The sequence below is a fragment of the Giraffa tippelskirchi genome, chromosome Y, assembly GCF_054371585.1.
Source record: "Giraffa tippelskirchi isolate mGirTip1 chromosome Y, T2T-mGirTip1v1.2.pri, whole genome shotgun sequence".
Classification (NCBI taxonomy): domain Eukaryota; kingdom Metazoa; phylum Chordata; class Mammalia; order Artiodactyla; family Giraffidae; genus Giraffa; species Giraffa tippelskirchi.
The window spans coordinates 11,289,883-11,312,310 of record NC_137290.1 but is presented as its reverse complement, the minus strand read 5'-3'; the positions used below and the strand labels follow the sequence as shown (position 1 = coordinate 11,312,310).

Genomic DNA, 22,428 nt, shown 5'->3' with positions numbered 1-22,428 from the left:
AGACAATCTCTTTAACAAGTGAGCTGGGAAAACTGGTCAGCCACTTGTAAAAGAATGAAACTAGAACACTTTCTAACACCATACACAAAAATAAACTCAAAGTGGATTAAAGATCTAAACGTAAGACCAGAAACTTAAAACTCCTAGAAGAAAATATAGGCAAACCACTCTCCCACATAAACCACAGTAGGATCCTCTATGACCCACCTCCCAGAATATTGGAAATACAATCAAAAATAAGTGGGGCCTAATTAAAATTAAAAGCTTTTGCACCACAAAGGAAACTATAAGCAAGGTGAAAAGACAGCCTTCAGAATGGGAGAAAAGAATAGCAAACGAAGCAACGGACACACAATTAATCTCAAAAATATCCAAGCAATTCCTGCAGCTCAATTCCAGAAAAATAAATGACCCAGTCAAAAAGTGAGCCAAAGAACTAAACAGACATTTCTCCAAAGAAGACATACAGATGGCTAACAAACACATGGAAAGATGCTCAACGTCACTCAGTATCAGAGAAATGCAAATCAAAACCACAATGAGGTACCACTTCACACCCATCAGAATGGCTGCTCTCCAAAGTCTACAAGCAATAAATGCTAGAGAGGGTGTGGAGAAAAGGGAACCCTCTTACACTGTTGGTGGGAATGCAAACTAGTACATCCACTATGGAGAACAGTGTGGAGATTCTTCAAAACACTGGAAATAGAACTGCCATATGACCCAGCAAGCCCACTGCTGGGCATACACAGAATTGAAAGAGACACGTCTACCCCAATGTTCATCGGAGCACTGTTTATAATAGTCAGGACATGGAAGCAACCTAGATGCCCCTGAGCAGACGAATGGATAAGGAAGCTCTAGTACGTATACAGAATGGAATATTACTCAGCCATTAAAAAGAATACATCCGAATCAGTTCTAATGAGGTGGATGAAACTGGAGCCTATTATACAGAATGAAGTAAGCCAGAAAGAAAAACACCAATACAGTATACTAACACATATATATGGAATTTAGTAAATCGGTAAAGATAACCCTGTATGAGAGACAGTAAAAGAGAAACAGATGTATAGACCAGTGTTATGGACTCTATGGGAGAGGGCGAGGGTGGGATGATATGGGAGAATGACACTGAAGCATGTAAATTATCATATGTGAAACGAATCACCAGTCCAGGTTCGATGCATGATACAGGGTGCTCGGGACTGGTGCACCAGGATGACCCGGAGGGATGGGGTGGGGACGGAGGTCAGAGGGGGGTCCTGGAAGGAAAACACATGTACACCCACGGTGGATTCAAGTCAATGTATGGAAAACAAATACAATATTGTAAAGTTAAATAATAAAGAAACTAATTTAATAAAAAATAAAGAAATAAAACAATGAAAATAAACCATAGTTTATTTAAGGCACAGTGTGCTTTAAACTACACTCATACTGAATTTTATTCTTCTCGGCAGGTGATGACCAAAATTCAAACTGTAGCATGTTCCTCAGACTTCTGAATTCAATTCAGATCTGTAAGTGAAAAGAACATCAGATCTACAGAAAAAATAATTCTTGTAATAATGCTTAAAGGATCTTCTTACACTACTTAGAAAATTATTCCTTTTGAACTAAAGTTAAGAACAACAACCAGATTGTTTTCTCAATTCCTATGTGTTTTCAGTGAATCTCTATGATCTCAATGAGAACATCATGTTACGCAAGCTATTATTTTTTCAATGTTTTAAATTAACTCACTCATCTTAATGGCAGGTTAGAATCTTTTCGTCTCCCAAAGAGAGAAGGATGGTACTAAATCCAATGCTTGTGACTCAATCTGATCACAGGCGTGACACTCTAGTAATCACCAGGATATCTGACTGTGGCAAGAACTGCGATTCTGACATAAAACACATAAACCTAAACAAAATTTCCAATATAAGACAAACTCTTTCACTTACGGTTGCCTTTAGTCTTTTCCCCAACTGACCTGCTTAGTCACAGCTCCAGAAACCTGTTCTCTTTTCCTTCTAAGGAAAAGCTTAACTCTGTGTGGCTTGGTATTCAAGTCTTCCCTTTGGTTAGCTCCCTTGCCTTCAACCCCAGCTCAGCCGTGACAACCTTCCGGTCTCGAATAACATACTACATAACTGGTTCATTTTACATTCTTACCACAGAAAATAACTGTCAACTGTACCTCCTCAGTATTAATTTAGCCACAAGGAATCTCTGGCAAAACTGAGCAAAACATTAGAGAGAGGACAGCATTTCTAAGAAATCTGTGGTCAGCATTACAAACCATCTAGATACTACAAAGATATCATTAAAAAGACATCTACTTAAAAGACATTTCATTACTGGATTCTTTCTTAGTATATAATTGTGTTTTACTTTCTGATTTACACTGAATCATAAAACCCGGGGTCCACTTTTTCAAATAAAACTGCCTTTTCATTTTTAACCACGGTTTAACTGAAATCTTTAAGATGTTCATTTTAGCATTTACAAAATTCATAACTCCAAATACATAAAAGATGATGACAGAGGCATCATAAATATATAAAATAAAAACTGATGTAAAATTTTCGAGCCTCTGATAAGTGGTAGCAAAACTGGAAGAGAAAATTTTTAAAAATATTTAATGATATTGCAACAATATTTTTCTACTCCTTTTTAATTTCCTGTTTCTGGTGTGCTTTAAAAGCATGCAACATCAGTAGAGTATCGGGCTTCCCTGGTGGCTCAGAGGGTAAAAGGTCTGCCTGGGTTGGGAAGATCCCCTGGAGAAGGAAATAGCAATCCACTCCACTGTTTTTGCCTGGAGAACCCCCACAGACAGAGGAGCCTGGTAGGCTACAGTCCACGGGGTCAGAACGAGTCAGACATGATTGAGTGACTTCACCTTCGCTTCAATGGAGTATTGTCATATGTTTAAAGATCTATAAAAATAGGGTAAAAGAAAGAAATAAATTCTCCACTATTGGTACATAACCAGCTGTTCTAATTCACGGTGTGAATAATCTTAAGCAGTTTGGGTGTTAAATGTTATTTGTGGCCATGTCGCACAGGATGCAGATCATCCTTTTCAGACCAGGAATTGAACTCGTGACCCCTACAGTGGACGCTGAGAATCTTAAAATACTAGCACACCAGGGTAGTGCCTTGGTTTCATTTCCTAAATGATTTGGAAATCCATCAAAGTATAATACGGACTGGGATGAACAGGATAGATGTGAGAGACTGAGTATAAAATTGTAAACTGTGTAATCTTGGTGAATATGTGATTGCTCACTTCCACTTAAAATTCAATTTCTCTGAGTGTCTGAAAATGCTCTTAATAAGGATGTTGGTGACTGAAAGATCTTGAAATCTGTGTTCTAAGTCATTGATTCAATTTAGACTTCCTAAAATCTGCTCCTGGAATTCTAAACTTCTACCTTAGTATTCAATCAAACACTCATTTTTGATTTTGCATTTCTGTCTTCTACAGTACATTTTTACTACAGAAGTACCGAAAGAAGAAGATGAAGAAGTCTAACACGCCTTACAAGAGTATAAGCCATATTGTCATTCCAGTTACTTGATATGCCTGTCTAAAAAGTCAAGAGATACAAATCAATAAAATTTGTACTTAAAAACATTCATAGCAGCATTGAAGATTGTAAATTATCATATATGAAACGAATCACCAGTCCAGGTTCGATGCATGATATGGGGTGCTCAGGGCTGGTGCACTGGGATGACCTGGAGGGATGGGATGGGGAGGGAGCGTGGGAGGGGGTGTCTGGAAGGGGAACACATGTACACCCTTGGTGGATTCATGTCAATGTATGGCAAAACAAATACAATATTGTAAAGTTTAAAAATAGATAAATAAACTAATTTAAAAAAAAAGAACCGTGAGGCATTTAAAAGTCTTATCATCACTATTTCCTAACCAAGATTAACAACCATTTCCCACAAACTTCAAACCAAAAGTTTTTTCTAGAGTGATACAGGACAATTAATGTAACCTCTAAATACATGGGCAACAAAACAGGCCTTCATTTTAAGAATGCTTTGGAGTACACTGAAATTCCAATGCTTCTGCAAGGTGGCTGCAACATGCTTTACTTCTTTTAACGTACCAGCCTTGGGAGATGATACATTTTAAACCTGTCTGCTAAACTTCTTACTACTATCACTGTAGACCCCCTTACCTAATAAAGACAAGGAGTGCCCACTGTCAGACCCAGTTGACATAAATCAAACAAACAAGGAGATCCCAAGAATTATAAAGTTTTTGAAAAATTAAAAAGGTTGCCATGCTGTCTTATGAATATTAATGGCTATTCAAATTCACGGATACATGAGCCTCAATATATATTCAATTCAAGTGTTCCTCCTTCTGAGCCCAAAGATGGTGAAAGGTCTGACTACTTTCATGTACCAAACAATAAAAAGCACACACACACATGGTTCAGCCTGGACTTACACCTCAATGTCTTCAACCTCATCTGCAGGGTCCTTAAACTGGATTTCATCATCATCTTCAGGATCAAAGGAATTTGTTTCATCTGTTTCACTAAGTTCTGCTAAAAACACAGTAAGAGCATACTCTTAAAAATATAAAATCAAGATGTTACTAGATTAGTTGCCTACTTAAAGAAATAATACTGGATTAATACTAAAACACTGAACTGTACAAGAAACTGCTTGTAATCAATCATCGATTCAACAGTTCCATTCCAAGAAAAATCTGCCTAACTGCAAACATATCACAGAGAACAAACTCAGAATGAAACAACTAAAAGAAGTTCACTGCCAAGTAAATGTTGATCTGATTCCCAATTATCTTAGTCTTTTTTAAATGGCCTATATGTCATCAGAATTTTCATTCTTACTAAAAAACGCATACCTTTATAATAAAATGCACTGTAACTGAATAAATAAAGTTGCTATCATGTTCACAATGTGAGTTTAGTACACTTCCTCTTTTTTGTTACTAGAAACTTATTTTAATCTTTCCAAGCTCACTAGAGGAAGAATAGAATACTTTTGTCTTTAAGAAACAAAAGGGATATCTTTTAAGAACACTCTCCACAAAATGCCACAACAGTACTTTATGTACTAAGAAAACCTGAATACTCCTCCATAAAGATCAATACCAGTACCATAACTGTTGTCCTCGATTAGCTGAAACCAGGTATAATCTCTTAAGAATTGTTTAAAAGAGGCATTCCTTGAACAATTGTTACGTATCAGGCTACAGTCTGTAAACTTTTTAATTCCCCACCAAAACAGCATATATTAGGAAGAGAATCCATTACTAAGTTGTTAATACACTGAAGTATTTCATACATTCTTAAAGCGAATTGAAGTATATATGCAAAAATACATAAAAGAGAGAGAAAGAACAAGAGCAGAAACAACTGCTTCACCTAAACACTAATTAGCAAATACTATAAGAAGACAGGGAAATGTAATAACTTTGACATTAACTACCATATTCTGGAAGCTCTCCATAAGCCTTCAGACTTCTAGCTTCATCTGCATTGTACTTTAAAATTACATCAGCTTTGTTATCCTTGGAGAAAAACAAGGAAGGATGAAAAGTGGTTATACAAAGAATCATCAGTTGTCTCCTAAATTACTTTCAAATTAAACACAATTATGTAAAACCTCACTATTCTCTCACCTTCCTTCTATGAGCGGCACACACACACACACACACACACACACACACACAAATTCACACGACAAAGTTTGCATGCATGACCAAATGAAGTATAGACAAGGAAAATGATGCATACAATGCATTGAATCAAAGAAAGAAAAGGAAAGGGGTGTGTGTGTGTGTGGTGGTTTTGAAATGTGGTCCTTGTCCACACTCTAACACTGTAGTTCAAACTGAAAGTGGTATTTTACCCAAAAGAAACCTTTCTACAACCCACAGTTCTTAGAGTATCTTACTGATTCGAATTGTTTGCGGTGCTTTAAAAAGATACCTATATCTTCCTAAAACCTGACAGGCCTGAAGTGAAGTCCTTGCATGTTTATAAAGCTCTTCTGGGTGTTTCTGATGCAAATATGCCTGAGAAGTACTGCCCTAAAATGTTCACTTTTCTCCATTTTAAAGAAGCTGAGACACTGACAGAACAAACAATTCTGAGCGCTTACAATTAACCTAGAAAAGACCTAAAGAAAGGCAACTGAAAATATCACAGTCATAAAACTGCAGTGTAATACACACCAACACTTCTCAAACTATAATGTGCACAAAAAACATGTAGGTATTGTGTTAAAACTCTGAGTGCAACTCAGTAGGGACAAGATTAGCAATGCTATGCTATGCTAAGTCGCTTCAGTCGTGTCCGACTCTGTGCGACCCCATAGACGGCAGCTCACCAGGCTCTGCCGTCCCTAGGATTCTCCAGGCAAGAATGCTGGAGTGGGTTGCCATTTCTTTCTCCAGTGCATAAAAGGGAAAAGTGAAAGTGAAGTCGCTCAGTCGTGTCCGACTCTTAGCGACCCCATGGACTGTAGCCTACCAGGCTCCTCCGTCCATGGGATTTTCCAGGCAAGAGTGCTGGAGTGGGGTGCCATCGCCTTTTCCCAAGATTAGCTAATAACCTGCTAATACACTTCCACAGAGTGGTGATGCTATTTTCTTTACATTATGATTTGACTAGCAAGGGTTTGTAATTATCTGCAACAGATTAAAAATCAGAAGAGCTGTTTCTGGCTATCCACTTTAAAGTTAGTATTTTAACCCCTTAATGGATTGATATAACTGTGGTTACACTGCCATTGCAACAAAGAATTAAACTGGGAACTTAGAATTCTTCAATCCATTTGCGGGGTTATATGTAGTTAAATGAAAATAAATGGACATGAAAATGATACACTTTTACAGACAGATTCTATGTTTTTAGTCATCAAGCATGAAAAATGGAAAGGTTATAAATGGATGATCTAGATCACAAAAACATACAAAGGAAAAAAATACAGTAAAGTTTCAGGATATAAAATCAACATACAAAAATCAGTTATAATAGTAATGTGTCCACATTACCCAAAGTAATGTACAGATTGCATGTAATTCCTATACAAATTTAAGTAGCAGTTTTTTTCACAGACAAAGTTATGTGGAACCTCAAAGAATCCTAACCGCCAAAGCAATCTTGAGGAAGAATAAAGCTGGAGGACACACACTCCCTGCTTTTCAAACACAACTGTCCAAACAATATGGCACTGGCATTCCACCAGTAGGCGGACTCCTAGAACAAAACTGAGCACTCAGAAACAAAATTTTTCAAAGACAGTCAACGAATACTTATGAAGGGAAGCAAGATAACTGTGTAGAAAAGACATCCTCTCTAATAACCAGGTCTAGGAAAACAATACTTAACATAAAAGTGGACCGCTATCTTACACCACAAACCACCTAAAATAACCCTGAAGAGATTTAAACCCAGGCTTGAAACCATAAAACTACCACAAGAGAACACAGTGTAAAACTACCAAATGCCGCTCTTGTTCTTTGTTTTTGGTATAGGACACCAAACCCATAAGCCACACAAGCAAAACCTAGTAAGTGGAAGTACTTCACATTAAATCACTTTTGCACAGAAATGGAAATCATCAACAACAACATAAAAAAGACAGTGTACTAGATCAGTAAAAATATTTGCAAATGATAAGACCACTAAAGGATTAACATCCAACGTAGATATATATTGCCATTTGCAAGAACAGAGATGAACCTGGAGGACAGTGTGCTAAGAGAAACAAGTCACACAGAGAAGGCAAACACTGTAGGACCTCATTTATATGTGGAATCAGGACTGAACCCAAACTCATCAAAGTTGAGGGATGCTCCTAGTCTCTCAGCTTTGAGTGACCTGGAGTTTCTGCACAAGCCCGAAATGATGACTCAGAACTATCAGTTGCCTGGATGAGTATCAAAGGTATGCCCCAGCATGCACAGAGCCTAAAAGCAGAGGCTGAGAGGACTGCTGGCTTTTAATGAAACCTCAAACATGGGCTGTGTGCAACGTTATAAACAAGCATTCAGCGGCCACATGAAGGAAAAGATACATGCCATACACAATCTGTTTCAGAAATCACTCAACAAACAATGGCAAGATAAAAGCCCTGGGGGAAGAAATCTGATCTCCCAGTTCACCACGTTATATTTGCATTTTCTAGTTTTCAACAACAACAAAAATAACAACAAACACAAGACACACAAAGAAAAAGGAAAAGGTGTTTTGTCACATACCAGAAAATTAGCAGTCAATCCAAAGCATGGCTGAGAAAGCCTAGAAGCTGCACTTAACAGAGACTTCACCTCAGGTAGTATACGTAAAAAGAAGACAAGAAACAACGTGCATAATGTTTTTAATTGTCAAGAATATTTCACTAGAGAATCAAGACATACAGATTCTTTAAGAGAAAACTAGTGCAGATGAAAAGTGAAGTAGCTGACTTCAAAATGTCTCTTTTAGTCACTAATAGAACAATCACACCAAAAAATTGACAAGGAAACAGAAGACTGAAACTTTACAAATCAGAACGTCTTAAGTATTTACAGAAAACATGACCTGATAATCGAATAGAGAGCGACTGAGCAGTTGTTTCACTCAAAATCTAATTTAGCCCAAGGGATGGGTTTGACACAGAAATCAAAAGAATTTCTGTCTCACAAGTTATAGTCCAAACATTAAGGTCGTAGGGGGCAACTACCAAGTAGTTTTCTAAGTATTCATCTCAGATTTATAACATAGACGCTAAACAACCTAGTCTATGTCTTACCTTTCTCCTATAAGCCTCAAACACCCTTTTTGGAGATTACAGGTTTTGCCTGAATTCATTGCATCATCTACAGCAGTGGTTTTTCAAACTTGGATCTGAGACCTTGAAATTTAAAAATTGGAACTGACAACCCAATATAAAATTACTAAATTTTTCTTTTGATGAGTGAGAATACTAACGAAAATCACTGTCATATGCTACTGTTCTTATTTCAGCAAAGGTCATTTTACCAAAATATTTAAAAGGCAAAACGGGGGGGGAGTCTTCTGGTGGTCCCATGATTAGGACTCAGGACTTTCTCAGCAGTATTCTGCATTCAATCCCTGACTGGGGATCTAAGATCCTACAAGCTGCAGTGTTGTCAAAATTTACAGAAAAGAAAAATGGAAGGAAAATGAATAATCTAGTTCTGTGAAATATATGTCACAAAATAGAAAGATATCTTCTCATTTTACTACAAAACACTGAAAACGTCAGCCTGCAGCAAAATTCCAGAAAACCTAGCACACAGCCTTGAATACATGTGCGCTTTAAAGGAGGACAGAGTGATGAGTTGCAGTATTTATCCAAAATTATAAGAAAATACTTATTGCATAGCATATTTACAATAAAAAAGGAAACAACCAGTCTTCCCACAAAACCGTCAGTCATATGCCGTCAGTCAGCCAGAATTCTATCATCTTATACATCATGGATCGTAACAAATTTTATTGCCAGAAGGATGAGAATCATAACTGGCTGGAACAGATCAAATGCATTTTATTGCATCATCTAAATACTGATGTTAATGATTTCTAAATTCAAGAACATTATAAATTTAGGTGTAATTGTTACCTGATAGTCTCGAAGACCAACCAATATAATATCTGAAGTATTTATCCAAACCTATAAAAGAAAACTCACAGTATATTATACTTAAAATGCAAACAAAAAATAGTGTGTGATGTTAAGCCATACTTAACATAATACAAAAGATACAATTCACTCAGTGTGTGAAAAGGACCTACGAAAAATTAGGGCAAAACGACAGATGAGTGTGTGTGTGCGTGTGTGTGTGTGTGTGTTTGTGGTGTGTGTGTGTCATGTGTACACGTGCATGTATGTGTGTGTGATCTGTGTGTGTGCTCATGCCTATGAGACAAAGTCTAGTTACAGAGAGTTATTAAGTAACTATTAAATAAAAACTAAAGATAGGCAGTTCAGTTTGGATCAAGATTTCTAATTTAGGATATTAAAATAGATAATAATTTTACTTCAAATAAGCCTTTAAGTTTACAAAAGCATAGTTCTTTGCCACGTGAATTACTTTTATTCACAAATCACTTTGGACATCTTTAGTTATTTTAAACAAATGAAAATAACTCATCGACCCAAATATAGCCATCTAGTTACCATCGGACATCAATTTAGGCCCCCAAACCACTAACTGGAAAAGAATGACTCAAGAGAACAAAACTGTTTTTTAATCCAAAAAATTAGGGTTGAAGGAACATTTAAACAATATGATCAATCAGTGTGCCAAAATTATTAAATAAGATGGTCCCATTTCAAATGTTCCTAACACCACGTACAGCTGTTCCCACAAAGCAAAGTCTTACCCGGGACCATACACTGGATTTAATTAGCAATTAGACTCCTTTTGTCTTAAAAATAATTTTCAGGTGTTTTATTTTTCTTTCTTTCTCTCATGGGTTAACATTTTTGTTAAGAGTCTAGGTCATTTGTTTCATACACGGAATGTGTCTGTTTCTTCAAGAGCAAACATTTCTGGCCGAAATCCAGCCTAGGTGTCACAAATCATTCTTTCTAAATCTAAATCCTCTGATGAAAGTTATCGAGGATTTTCTAATTTTATGTGTTTCTATTGTCATATAACTCACTATTTTTGAAGTCTTGAAGAATTCACCAAAGTCAGTCACTTGGAAGCACAGCTAAATTTTTTAAAGGTAAGTTTTGTATTAAAGGAAAATATATCTCCACACTCACCCTTTTTCTCAAGCTGCCTCGGATATGACATATCCTTGTCATACCATCAAAACACATTGCTTCCAATCGTGCATTTCCCAACATTTTGGTTACCTGGGCATATTCTTAGGAAGGGGCAAAAAAGAAAAAAAAACAAAACAAAAGAGAACTGTAAAATACTGTTCAATTTTTTTAAAAAATGTAACACTTGTTGTTAGGTTGGTAACTTCACTTTTATTGCCAAATTTAGACCACACCAACCATGATTTAAAAAAGAACAAAATGTTCAAATATTATAACAAAGGAGAGCTGTCTCAAGGTGACCTATATTAATTTTATCCACAAAAATGAGAGAACTCTTAATCTGCCAAACAATGTCTATAGTCTCTTCCAGCTACACTTAATGCATTTACCCTCATGTTTTCAGAGCAAGGAAAAGTCGACAAAAGTGAAGCAGTTAATCCAAAATTAGAAATGTTAGTAACACAAAAAGCTACCTGCTACTTTGAATATTTAAGTCATCTACTAATTTGAGAAAATCAGTTCAGTCGTGGTCTTCATGACTGCATGCTCTACCTTTGGACATCAAAGCGGCTCATTTCAGACTGCACCCTAAAGGCTGACTTAGCAACCTCTCAGGCTGAGTATTCGCCAAACCTCAACTCTCCTTTCCCTCATTAACTCTACCGATAATCAACAGCAGGTTGATCATTAACAAACTTTTGCTTGAGAACACGTTGATGCTTATTCTCAAGTTCTTAAAATGGTATCTTAAGGTAAAGTGTCAAATGTTTAAATACAATTATATCTAAGAATAGTAGAGGCCACCTGATTCTACTGTCATTTGAAAACAATGACAAAATCATTAGCTAGTATGGGATGATGTCTTCTTGATTTAAAAGACAAAAGCAGGCATCAGAATAAAGAGAAAGAAACAGGTAGTTAATATAAAGCGTGTACATTACTAAATTTTTTACTAAGGACTAACATCAAAGTGACAGCCACTGCAGCCACAAAATTCAAAGGCACCTGCTCCTTGATCATTCAGGCATGACATAAATCAAATCCCTGATGATTTTACAGTGGAAGTGAGAAATAGATTTAAGTGACTAGATCTGATAGGCAGAGTGCCTGATGAACTATGGGTGGAGGTTCGTGACACTGTACAGCAGACAGGGATCAAGATCATCCCAAAGAAAAAGAAATGCAAAAAAGCAAAATGGCTGTCTGAGGAGGCCTTACAAATAGCTGTGAAAAGAAGAGAAGTGAAAAGCAAAGGAGAAAAGGAAATATATACCCATTTGAATGCAGGGTTCCAAAGAATAGCAAGGAGAGATAAGAAAGCCTTCCTTAGTGATCAGTGCAAAGAAAGAGAGGAAAATAATAGAAAGGGAAAGACTAGAATTTCTTCAAGAAAATTAGAGATAGCAAGGGAACATTGCATGCAAAAATGGGCTCAAGAAAGGGCAGAAATTGCATGGCCCTAACAGAAGCAGAAGATATTACGAAGAGGTGGCCAGAACACACAGAAGAACTGTACAAAAAAGATCTTCACGATCCAGATAATCACTATGCAGTGATTAATCACATAGAGCCAGACATCCTGGAATGTGAAGTCAAGTGGGCCTTAGGAAGCATCACTACAAACAAAGCCGGTGGAGGTGATGAATTTCAGCTGAAAAATTTCAGATCTTCAAAGATGATGCTGTGAAAGTGCTGCACTCAATATGCAGAAAATTGGAGAACTAAGCAGTGGCCATGGGACTGGAAAAGGTCAGTTTCATTCCAATCCCAAAGAAAGGCAATGCCAAAGAATGCTCAAACTACTGCACAATTGCACCCCTCTCACACGCTAGCAAAGTAATGCTCAAATTCTGCAAGCCAAGCTTCAGCAATACATGAACCATGACCTTCCAGATGTTCAAGCTGGTTTTAGAAAAGGCAGAAGAACCAGAGATCAAATTTCCAACATCCACTGGATCACGGAAAAAGGAAGAGATTTCCAGAAAAACATTTATTTATGCTTTATTGACTATGCCAGAGCCTTTGACGGTGTGGATCACAATAAAGTGTGGACAATTCTGAAAGAGATGGGAATACCAGACCACCTGACCCGCCTCTTGAGAAATCTGTATGCAGGTCAGGAAGCAACTACATCTGGAACAGTTATAACTAGACACGGAACAAGAGACCGGTTCCAAATAGGAAAGAAGCACATCAAAGGTGTATATTGTTACCCTGCTTATTTAACTTCTAGGCAGAGTACATCATGACAAACGCCGGGCTGGAGGAAGCACAAGCTGGAATCAAGATTGCCGGGAGAAATATCAAGATCCTCAGATAGACAGATGACACCAACCTTGGTGAAAGATCATCTTGATGAAAATGAAAGAGGAGAATGAAAAAGTTGGTTTAAGCTCCACATTCAGTAAATCAAGATCCTGGTATGCAGTCCCATCAGTTCATGGGAAATAGATGGGGAAACAGAGGCTAACTTTATTCTGGGGGGCTTCAAAATCACTGCAGATGGTGACTGCAGCCATGGAATTAAAAGATACTTACTAGTTGGATGGAAAGTTATGATGAACCTAGACAGCATATTAAAAAGCAGAGCCATTACTTTGCCAACAAAGGTTCATCTTGTCAAGGCTATGGTTTTTCCAGTAGTCATGTATGGATGTGAGAGTTGGACTGTAAAGAAAGCTGAGTGCCGAAGAATTGATGCTTTTGAACTGTGCTGTTGGATAAGAGTCTTGAGAGTCCCTTGGACTGCAAGGAGATCCAATCAGTCCATGTGAAAGGAGATCAATCCTGGGTGTTCACTGGAAGGACTGATGTTGAAGCTGAAACTCCAGTACTTTGGTCACCTGATGAGAAGAGCTGACTCACTGGAAAAGATCCTGATGCTGGAAATGATTGAGGGCAGGAAGAGAAGGGAATTACAGAGGATGAGATGGTTGGATGGCATCACCACCTCAATGGATGCCAGTTTGGTGGAACTCCAAGAGTTGGTGATAGACAGGGAGGTCTGGCGCACTGCAGTCCATGGGGTTGCAAAGAGCCAGGCACGACTGAGTGACTGAACTGAACTGAACCGCTCCTTGGAAGAAAAGCTATGACAACTCTAGACAACACGTTAAATGGCAGAGATATCACTTTGCTGACAAAGGTCTGTATAGTCAAAGCTCTAGTTTTTCCAGTAGTCACATAGGGATGTCACAGTTGGGACCGTAAAGAAGGCTAAACGCTGAAGAGTTGAAGATTTTCAACTATAGTGCTGGAGAAGATTCTTGAGTGTCCCCTGGACAGAAAGAGACCAACCAATCAGTCAATCCCAAAGGAGATCACGCTGAATATTCACTGCAAGGACTGCTGCCAAAGCTCCAATAGTTTGGCCTCCTGATGCAAAGAGTCGATAGCAAGGAGAAGTCCCTAATGCTGGGAAAGCAGGAGGGCAAGAGAAGAGGACAACGGAAGATGAGATGGTTGGATGGTATCACAGGATTCAAGAGACATGAGTCTAAGCAAATGCAAGGAGATAGTGAAAGGCAGGGGATCCTGGTGTACTGCAGTTCACGGGCTCCCACAGAGTCATAGACATGGCTTAGCGACTGAATAACAACACCTCCACCAAAGAGATCCTAATCTGTCATTATCCTGAAGGGTAAATGGGATTCACATGATGGAGAGTCCCTTGGTTCACAGGCCGTGAACCCAGCTTATTGTTCAGGACTGCTACACAGGAGAAAATAACAAAGAAAAGAAAATTGTAATTTAAAACCTGGGCCTGAAAACAAATTTCTAATGTAAGGAAAAAATACGAAGGTCAAAGACCAGATTATCTTTAGCCACACACCATGTTTCAAATAATTAATAAAAATATTTGTGTTTGTGCCTGAGTGTGTGTGTGTGTGTGTGTTTAGTGACTTCCACTATGAAGGAATAATTACGTGGCTTTTTATGAAGTGCTGGAAATTACTGAAACAAATGGACACATGTGAATGGCAGTTACACACCAGCTCAACAACAGAGAATAGCATTTTCATTAAGAGAAAAGTTTACATGTGAACTGAACAATATATGTTAACTTCAATTCATTTCAACACCCACATATGGCTACTGGGTATTCCAAAACACAAGTTTGCCCAGTGGTCAGCCATGAAGTGCGGGGGGCAACCTGCGAGCAGGACGTGCTTTGAAGAACTGCCTTGTTAACTCAGGGGTTAATTCCAGGGCAACCTGGCACGCAGGCTCTGCTTTGAGAGCTGGGGCCGCCTTTGTTAACTCAAGGGTCGAGTCCAGACATAGTTCTCTGTCCCGCCACCTCTTATTGTTTACTAGGGAAACTCCTTGCAGCTTTCTGGAGCACATCTGACACAGGACAAACGGCTTTTTATGACCTAAGTCCTGAGAAACACAATCATGGGAAAATCATGGGAGTTTGGTTAATAGATTTATGTTTTTTAGGTGATTTCTGATGCATGTTACTTAGGTAATTTTTAATAATAGTATTGTATAAGAATTTCCTGGTATAAGGGTATATAATTCTGTGTGTAAGAATAAACAGGTGTCACTGGCATTGCAGGTTGCAGTGATCCTCTCAACGCCCCGCTGTGTCTGTGTCTGTGTCTCTCTGTGTCTCTGTGTCTGTTTCTTTTCTTAGCCGAGGAATCCCGCGTCCGTGCCTACGTTGACTCGTCGGCTGGCTCCGACAATGAAGAATCCACCTGCAAATGCAAGAGACAAAGGAGACACGCACTAGACTTCTGGGCAAGGATGATCCCGTAGAGAAGCAAATGACAACACACTACAGTATTCTTGCCTGGAGAATTCCATGGACACAGGAACCAGGTGGGCTACAGTCCATGAGATCGCAAATGAGTCAGACATGACTAAGCGCAAGCAACGGGGCTAGAAAAAAGTACTTACTAGGTGACAATACAATGGTAAGGTTAAATTTCTCGTGACCATGCTACTGGAGTTACATAAGAGAAAGCCTTCACTCTTAAGAGATGAGATATTTAGGGCTAAAGACCGTAACTGTATGTAACTAGATCTGCCTATAAGAAAGATTAAAATATTAGGAAGAAAATGTTCATGTACAGAAAGAAAGTACAAGAAGAAAACATTAAATATTAGTGAGTCTAAGTTAAAAAAAATATGGGAGTTGTATTCATATTTCAACTCCTCCGTGGGCTTAGCTATCCATTAAAGGGAAGAAAGTAAGTGCTTCAGTCAATTATTCTACTCTTCTTTTAGCCTGCACTTACTTAAATAAGAGACAGTCAATTATTCAGTTACTTTATTAAATACACTAAGGACATTGGAGTACTGAGGGTCTGAGGTCTTGGCATGGATTTCTCAGAGTCTACTGAAAAATATTACAATAGTAGGGAATTTTCGATGTTGGCAGCCAGGCTTACTCTGCTCTAAACCCTACAATTCAGTTGCACTCATGCCATGCTTTGTCACAGAATAAAAACTGGACACTTTCTTTACAGAAATGCCACATTAAATCTGCATGAGAAACAGTGTAAATTGAATTACTTAAAACAGAAATTATGCAGCAACGTAGGGCACAGTAAATGGGGAAAAGCTAGAGATACGAGGGGCTTCTGTGGTGGCTCAGTGGTAGGGAATCCACTGCCAATTGATCCCTGGTCCAGGATGAACCCACATGCCCCCAAACGACTGAGCCCCTGTCCCACAGCTATTGAGCTTGTGCTCTCAATAGCTGTGCTCTCAATAGTTGCAGCCTGGCAGCTGCAGTTGCTGAGCCCATGTACTGCAGCTACTGAAGCCTGGTCTCCCTAGAGCCTCTGCTCCACAAGTGGAGAGAACACCCCAACGAGAAGCCCATGCACTGCAACTACAGAGCAGCCCCCACTCCCCACAACTAGAGAAAAGCACATGTGCAGTAATGAAGGCCCAGCACAGCCAAACAAACAAACAAAGAAACACATAAGCAAATGAAATCATTTAGATTAAAAAAAAAGGAGATATGAGACAACTCCTCGGGATTATGACTAAGGTATGTTTCAGAGTAAACTCAAATTCAATTACTAGAAAAGGTATAAATAACTAAAGAAGTCTTACCTTGTCCGTCTTCCTTAAAGACTAAGTCTCGTTTTTCATATTCATTCTCCTTCTTATCCTTGCCTCTGTTTCTGCCTCCTTTACCTAAATGATTAAAGAGTGAATAAAAATTGACATCTAAGCATCTGTATAATAGTTTACAAACTCAACTGTTGCACAAGCTAACGTAAGATTTTAAACTTTATAAAAACACCGGGAAACAAACAAATTACCATTTAAATTAAGAGACCTAAAAAGAGATTTACAATTTAACGTTATTTGCTTTCTGATTAGCCGCATGTTACAAATTGTCAGTGGCTTTCATCTAAATCCCTTACCCGATAAGTATATTATCAACCACATAACCCATTACCAGAGACAGCCATTAGCATTTTGTTATTGTCCATGCTTTCCGATTAAACCTGGATTCTATACATTTTCTTCCACAATTTATTTTCAAATTAATAAACCAAGACTAGTCCATATATTTGTAAAGGGCTGAAAACTGAAAAATCATATGTAGAAATGTCTTCAGTTTGGCATGAGAGGTAGCAGCTAGTATAAAAGTTCCACAGAAGGAAGAGCAGAGTTACCCAAGGCTGGAGTGAAGCCTAGGAAGATAACATTAACAAAAATGTACTGAACATCTACTAAGCACCAAGCTGTAGCAATTCAGCATTCATAAAGTCCTGTTCTCTTTATAATACACTACCAAATGTGGGCATAGGAAACTTCATTCCTAGAAACAGAAGAGGAAACAAGGAATGCATGGCAATGTACAGTTATTTGTAAGCTAAACGTGAATTAAATAGAATAGAAAAAACAAGTAGAAGTGGTTTGTAATTTACCTAACACATTATGAAAAAGACATTCCTAGAGTTTCACTGACTAGTAGCAGCAAAACATTTGCTTGCTAGAGAAAGGCTGGGCCAGTTGGCCTGGGGAATCTAGAGAACACTGAACTCAAAGGTAAAGAAATGTGACCGAATATGGCAAACGTTAAGTAAGGCTTGAGAGCTAAAATGAAGTGCCAGGAATGAACAATGAAGAGATTTGTTGTGCAATGTGAAATGTGGTGCTATTCTGAAGGAGGTATTCTCACTCCTTGCAGTTACAGTTTTCTGGGAGGCATTACAGGCCATTAAACATGACACAAGAAGAATTGAGGTCTGTAAAAAGGAGAATTCAAGGAATGACTGTCCCAGTGGTCTGCTTCAGTTAGCTTACAAGTACGATGTTGGAAGTTACAAGTAGAGTTATTGTCAAATCTGATTATTTGTGAACTGTCTGCCTCAGAATAAAGATAAGTAGAAATACATAGTGCCAGCATCTATTTTATGAGAAAAGAAGGCAGAACACGTTGGTATATGCTTGCCTTCTAAAGAAGGTTAAGGTTTGTGACAGGTAGAGGAAAGTAAGGAGAAGGCAATGGCACCCCACTCCAGTACTCTTGCCTGGAAAAGTCCATGGACGGAGGAGCCTGGTAGGCTACAGTCCAGGGGGTCGCTAAGAGTTCGACACGACTGAGCGACTTCACTTTCCCTTTTCCCTTTCATGCACTGGAGAAGGAAATGGCAACCCACTCCAGTATTCTTGCCTGGAGAATACCAGGGATGGTGGAGCCTGGTGGACTGCCGTCTATGGGGTCGCACAGAGTCGGACACGACTGGAGTGACTTAGCAGCAGCAGCAGCAGCAGAAGAAGAAGAAGAAGAAGAAGAAAGTAAACTGGCAGACATGAACCTAAACATGCAACGGTGTTTTACCTTCGTGTTTGCAAAGAAGCAGTATTTTCAGCAGTAGTCAACTGTCCACAAAGTAAAGTATGGAGAAATATTTAATGGTCCCAAAAGAAAGAATCAGTGTGTCGTAAACAACAGCTAAGGGAGAGTCCCGGGAAAGGATGAAGGCCACAGAGGCGAAGCCTTGGCTGCCCAAAAGTAGCCTTCTCCTCAGTTTACTAATGCGCTGGCAGTTAACCTGGCATGTTCAGTTCAGTTCAGTCACTCAGTCCTGTCAGACTCTTTGCGACCTCATGAACCGCAGAACTCCAGGCCTCCCTGTCCATCACCAACTCCCAGAGTATACCCAAACCCATGTCCATTGAGTCGGTGATGCCATCCAACCATCTCATCCTCTGTCGTCCCCTTCTCCTCCTGCCCCCAATCCTTCCCAGCATTAGGGTCTTTTCCAATGAGTCAACTCTTCGCATGAGGCGGCCAAAGTATTCAGCTTCAACCTGGCATGAATGGAAAACTAATCTATTTCACCCTCCGTGTAAAACTGACAAACACAGAGAGAAAATGATACCGCTATGGGAACAGAGCGGGAGGAGGCAGGGGCAGCTTCCTAGCTCCTATGTGGACTGTGCAGTCCTGCTCAAAGATATCAGCCAACCACAAGAAGGAGGGGCTACCACCGGTGGCGGCTGAGCAAACCGTGGTTCTGGGAAACCGAGTCATTACCTTTATTCTTGGGCATAGCTGTAACGGCAGGCTCACTGTGTTCAAGCAGCTTCCTGTGCCACTGCCGCTGCCAAGCAATCCTCCGAGGCTGCCAAAGAACTGTTACGCACTCCGAATTGAGAACTCGGGAGAGATCGGCACGCGGCCACGCTTAGCGGCAGCAAAATGGCGACCCAGCAGGTGTCACGGGGTTTAACGTCACTCTCGTCGCCTCTGACGCCACCAGCCTATCCCCAAAACACAGTCTCTTCTGACCTATGGACCTCATGTAGTCCAAACCAACTGACTATCCTGATTGAAGGTGAAAAGAAAACTAGGAAAGTCAAACAAAGGAATAAATGTAGAAAATTATGATAGGTTTAAAAAAAATTTTAGATTAAAAGTATACATGCTGCTACTGCTAGTCACTTCAGTCGTGTCCGACTCTGTGCGACCCCATAGACGGTAGCCCACCAGGCTCCCCCGTCCCTGGGATTCTCCAGGCAAGAACACTGGAGTGGGTTGCCATTTCCTTCTCCAATGCATGGAAGTGAAAAGTGAAAGTGAAGTCGCTCAGTCATGTCGGACCCTTAGCGACCCCATGGACTGCAGCCTACCAGGCTCCTCCGTCCATGGGAGTTTCCTGGCAAGAGTACTGGAGTGGGTTGCCATTTCCTTCTCCGAAAAGTATACATACAGAGAGATAAAAAAAGGTGGATTCATGTCAATGTATGGCAAAACAAATACAATATTGTAAAGTTAAAAAATAGATAAATAAACTAATTTTAAAAAAACAGAAAAAAGGGAATAAAAAGGAAACAAAAAAAAAACTCTACAGAGCAACAAAATACCAACTTTGAGGCAGAGGTGTATAACAACAATAAAAAGTGTGACTGAATATACACATATACAGATACATCCATAGGAACATCAAAACTGTCCAAGAAAAATAAAGTACATTAAGTTGACCCCACAAACAAAGGAAACCTAAAGTATCTCTACAGGAGCAAAACTAATGCAGAAACTAGAAAGCAAAACTAGAGCAAGATTCATATTGAGGAATAAAGTGATTAAAATAAAAAATACCAAATTTGCTGAGATGAAAGGAAAGAAAGTATAGAAAGAAAGAATAGATATGCAAAGTTAAACAGAGGTAGATAAAGAAGATTTATATGCATTAAAGATTAACTGCAAGGGGAAAGAAACAGTAGAAAAAGAAAACAAAGGAATAAATATAGAAAAATAATAATAGGTTTAAAATTTAAAATTTAAAGTAGAAAAAGATAAAAGAAAAACAAAATGAAAACTCCACAGAACTGCAAAAGCCCAATGTAGAACCAGAACTTTATAAGAGCAATAAAAAAATGTGACTGAGAAAAGAAGAAAAAGCTCAAAAGCTTCATTAGATTTCATAGTGCCAATGCAATCAACAACTACAAAGAGGGGGAAAAAAGGAAAAAGAAAAAAGCCTAAAGAATCTCCAGAGCAAGTCAAAACATAAGAATAATACAGGTTTATCTTGAGTTACTGCTGTCAGAGTCCTTTCCCTCTCTAGAAGTCACAAGCCACCTCACCTCCCTAGGGTACCCTCCAATGCTGATCTCTGGACTTGCTGTGGGGGCAGCTTACATTCTAATCTGGTCCTACTTTTATGTGTTCTTACCTCCAATGTCCACAGCTATCAGAACTAGTGCAATTTCTTTTGTGGGAGCTCTCAATGACATTTTATGTATTCCATAGGCACAGAGTCTGCCTAGGTGTTCATGTGGATTTAATCTGCAGCTTTACAGGTGTAGGAAGGTTTTGCATCTTCTTCCTTAGCCACACTGCCCCTGGGTTTCCTTTGTGGTTTTATTTCCATGTCTGCATGTGATTCACCCACTGGGTTTTGCTCCTGAGGCTGCCCTGCAGGACTTGGGTTTGCCCCTGTGAGGGCCAGGTGTGGAGGTGGTGTGCTGCTTGGGACACAGGCATTCTAGCAGCACCAGGTACTCAGGGGTGTGGTGAATAGGACAGCAGGAAATATAGTGCTCTAGAAGGGTATGGCAATCAGTGTTGGCCAATATGCTCCAGTATCCTTCCTGGAGAACCCGCACCCCTGACAGAGAATCCTGGCAGGCCACAGTCTACATGTTAGAAAAGATTTGGACACTATGAAGCGACTGCACGTGTCGACTCAAGACTTTTTTTTTTTTTTTTAACTCTGGCAGCTCTGCCCCAGTAAGGGTTGAGCACGAAGGTGTCACAGCTGCTTGGCTTGCAGGGACCCTGGCAGTGCCAAGTGTGCAGGATCTTGGACTGCCTCCACTGCTGGACTAATGGCTCTATCAGTATCTTTCTTTGAGCCTCTTCAGCTGGTGAGTAGAAGGCCTCTTTGGCTAGTTTTTCTCTGTATCTCCACGCATTCAGACACTTAGAGGGCTCCCTTGTCTGAGGTCCTTCTCTGTAGCTCAGCCTATCAGGCATATAGAGGGCACACCCTCAGACTGGGATCCTGCTCTGTATCAGGCACTTGAAGGAGCACCCTGGGTGAAGTCCTACTCTGTAGTTTGGGGAGTCAGGCGCTTCATGGGCCAGCCTCTCTCTTGTTCAGCCGCCAATGCTGGCAAGTAGGGAGAGAGAGGCTACAGTGATGGCTCCACCCCCTCATGTGACTCAGCAGTTTCACCTTGCTTCCATGGCTGCCTGTCATACCTTCACAGGCATTTCCCACCACGATCTCCTCATTCTCACATACAATCAATCTGTGTCTCCCCAGTAAACAGCAGCCCTCACCCTGGGATTGCTCCACAATCCCTATGCTCCAGCTACCAGCTGCTGCACCTTCTAGGTGACCTGTGTCCCTCTCTGGGGTGTGTGTGGCTGTGGCAAGGACTGTTTGATTCTCATTCCATTTAGGCTGCCACAAATGAGCTGTTTCACTCTCAGCCTTAAATGTTTCTCCTCTGGTCCAGATAGGCGCTCCCATGTGGAGTTTGAACACCTACTTCAGTTCTCCCACCCACCTAGGGCAAGTCCAGTCCTACTAACACTTGTACTTTTCTCCCTAGTTCCTTCATCCTACAGACTTTTGGATGGTACCATATGTTATTTTCCTCTGGTTAGGCAGTCCTGTCTGCTCTCAGCTAGTGTTCTGCAAGCACTTATGTGCCTGAATGTGT

General features: G+C 39.7%; 1 protein-coding gene across 1 annotated transcript; it reads right to left on the bottom strand.

Annotated features, from left to right (window-relative positions):
• Positions 1-1,386: 1,386 nt before the first annotated feature.
• On the bottom strand, positions 1,387-19,351 carry LOC145537535 (eukaryotic translation initiation factor 1A, X-chromosomal-like). Its single transcript, XM_081568236.1, has 7 exons — positions 19,289-19,351; positions 16,846-16,929; positions 10,771-10,874; positions 9,619-9,669; positions 5,473-5,554; positions 4,463-4,562; positions 1,387-1,521 (listed from the first exon to the last, which is right to left on the bottom strand). The coding sequence occupies exons 1-7, from the start codon at positions 19,302-19,304 to the stop codon at positions 1,497-1,499; spliced, it is 462 nt and encodes a 153-aa protein (XP_081424362.1). The 5' UTR covers positions 19,305-19,351; the 3' UTR covers positions 1,387-1,496.
• Positions 19,352-22,428: the final 3,077 nt, after the last annotated feature.

Excerpts from the sequence above, each read along its gene's own strand:
- LOC145537535 (XM_081568236.1), bottom strand. Across the intron at positions 5,555-9,618 it reads TTGGTCTTCGAGACTATCAG|GATAACAAAGCTGATGTAAT; the intron begins GTAACAATTACA and ends TTTTTCTCCAAG. Across the intron at positions 4,563-5,472 it reads TGGAGAGCTTCCAGAATATG|CAGAACTTAGTGAAACAGAT; the intron begins GTAGTTAATGTC and ends CTGTGTTTTTAG.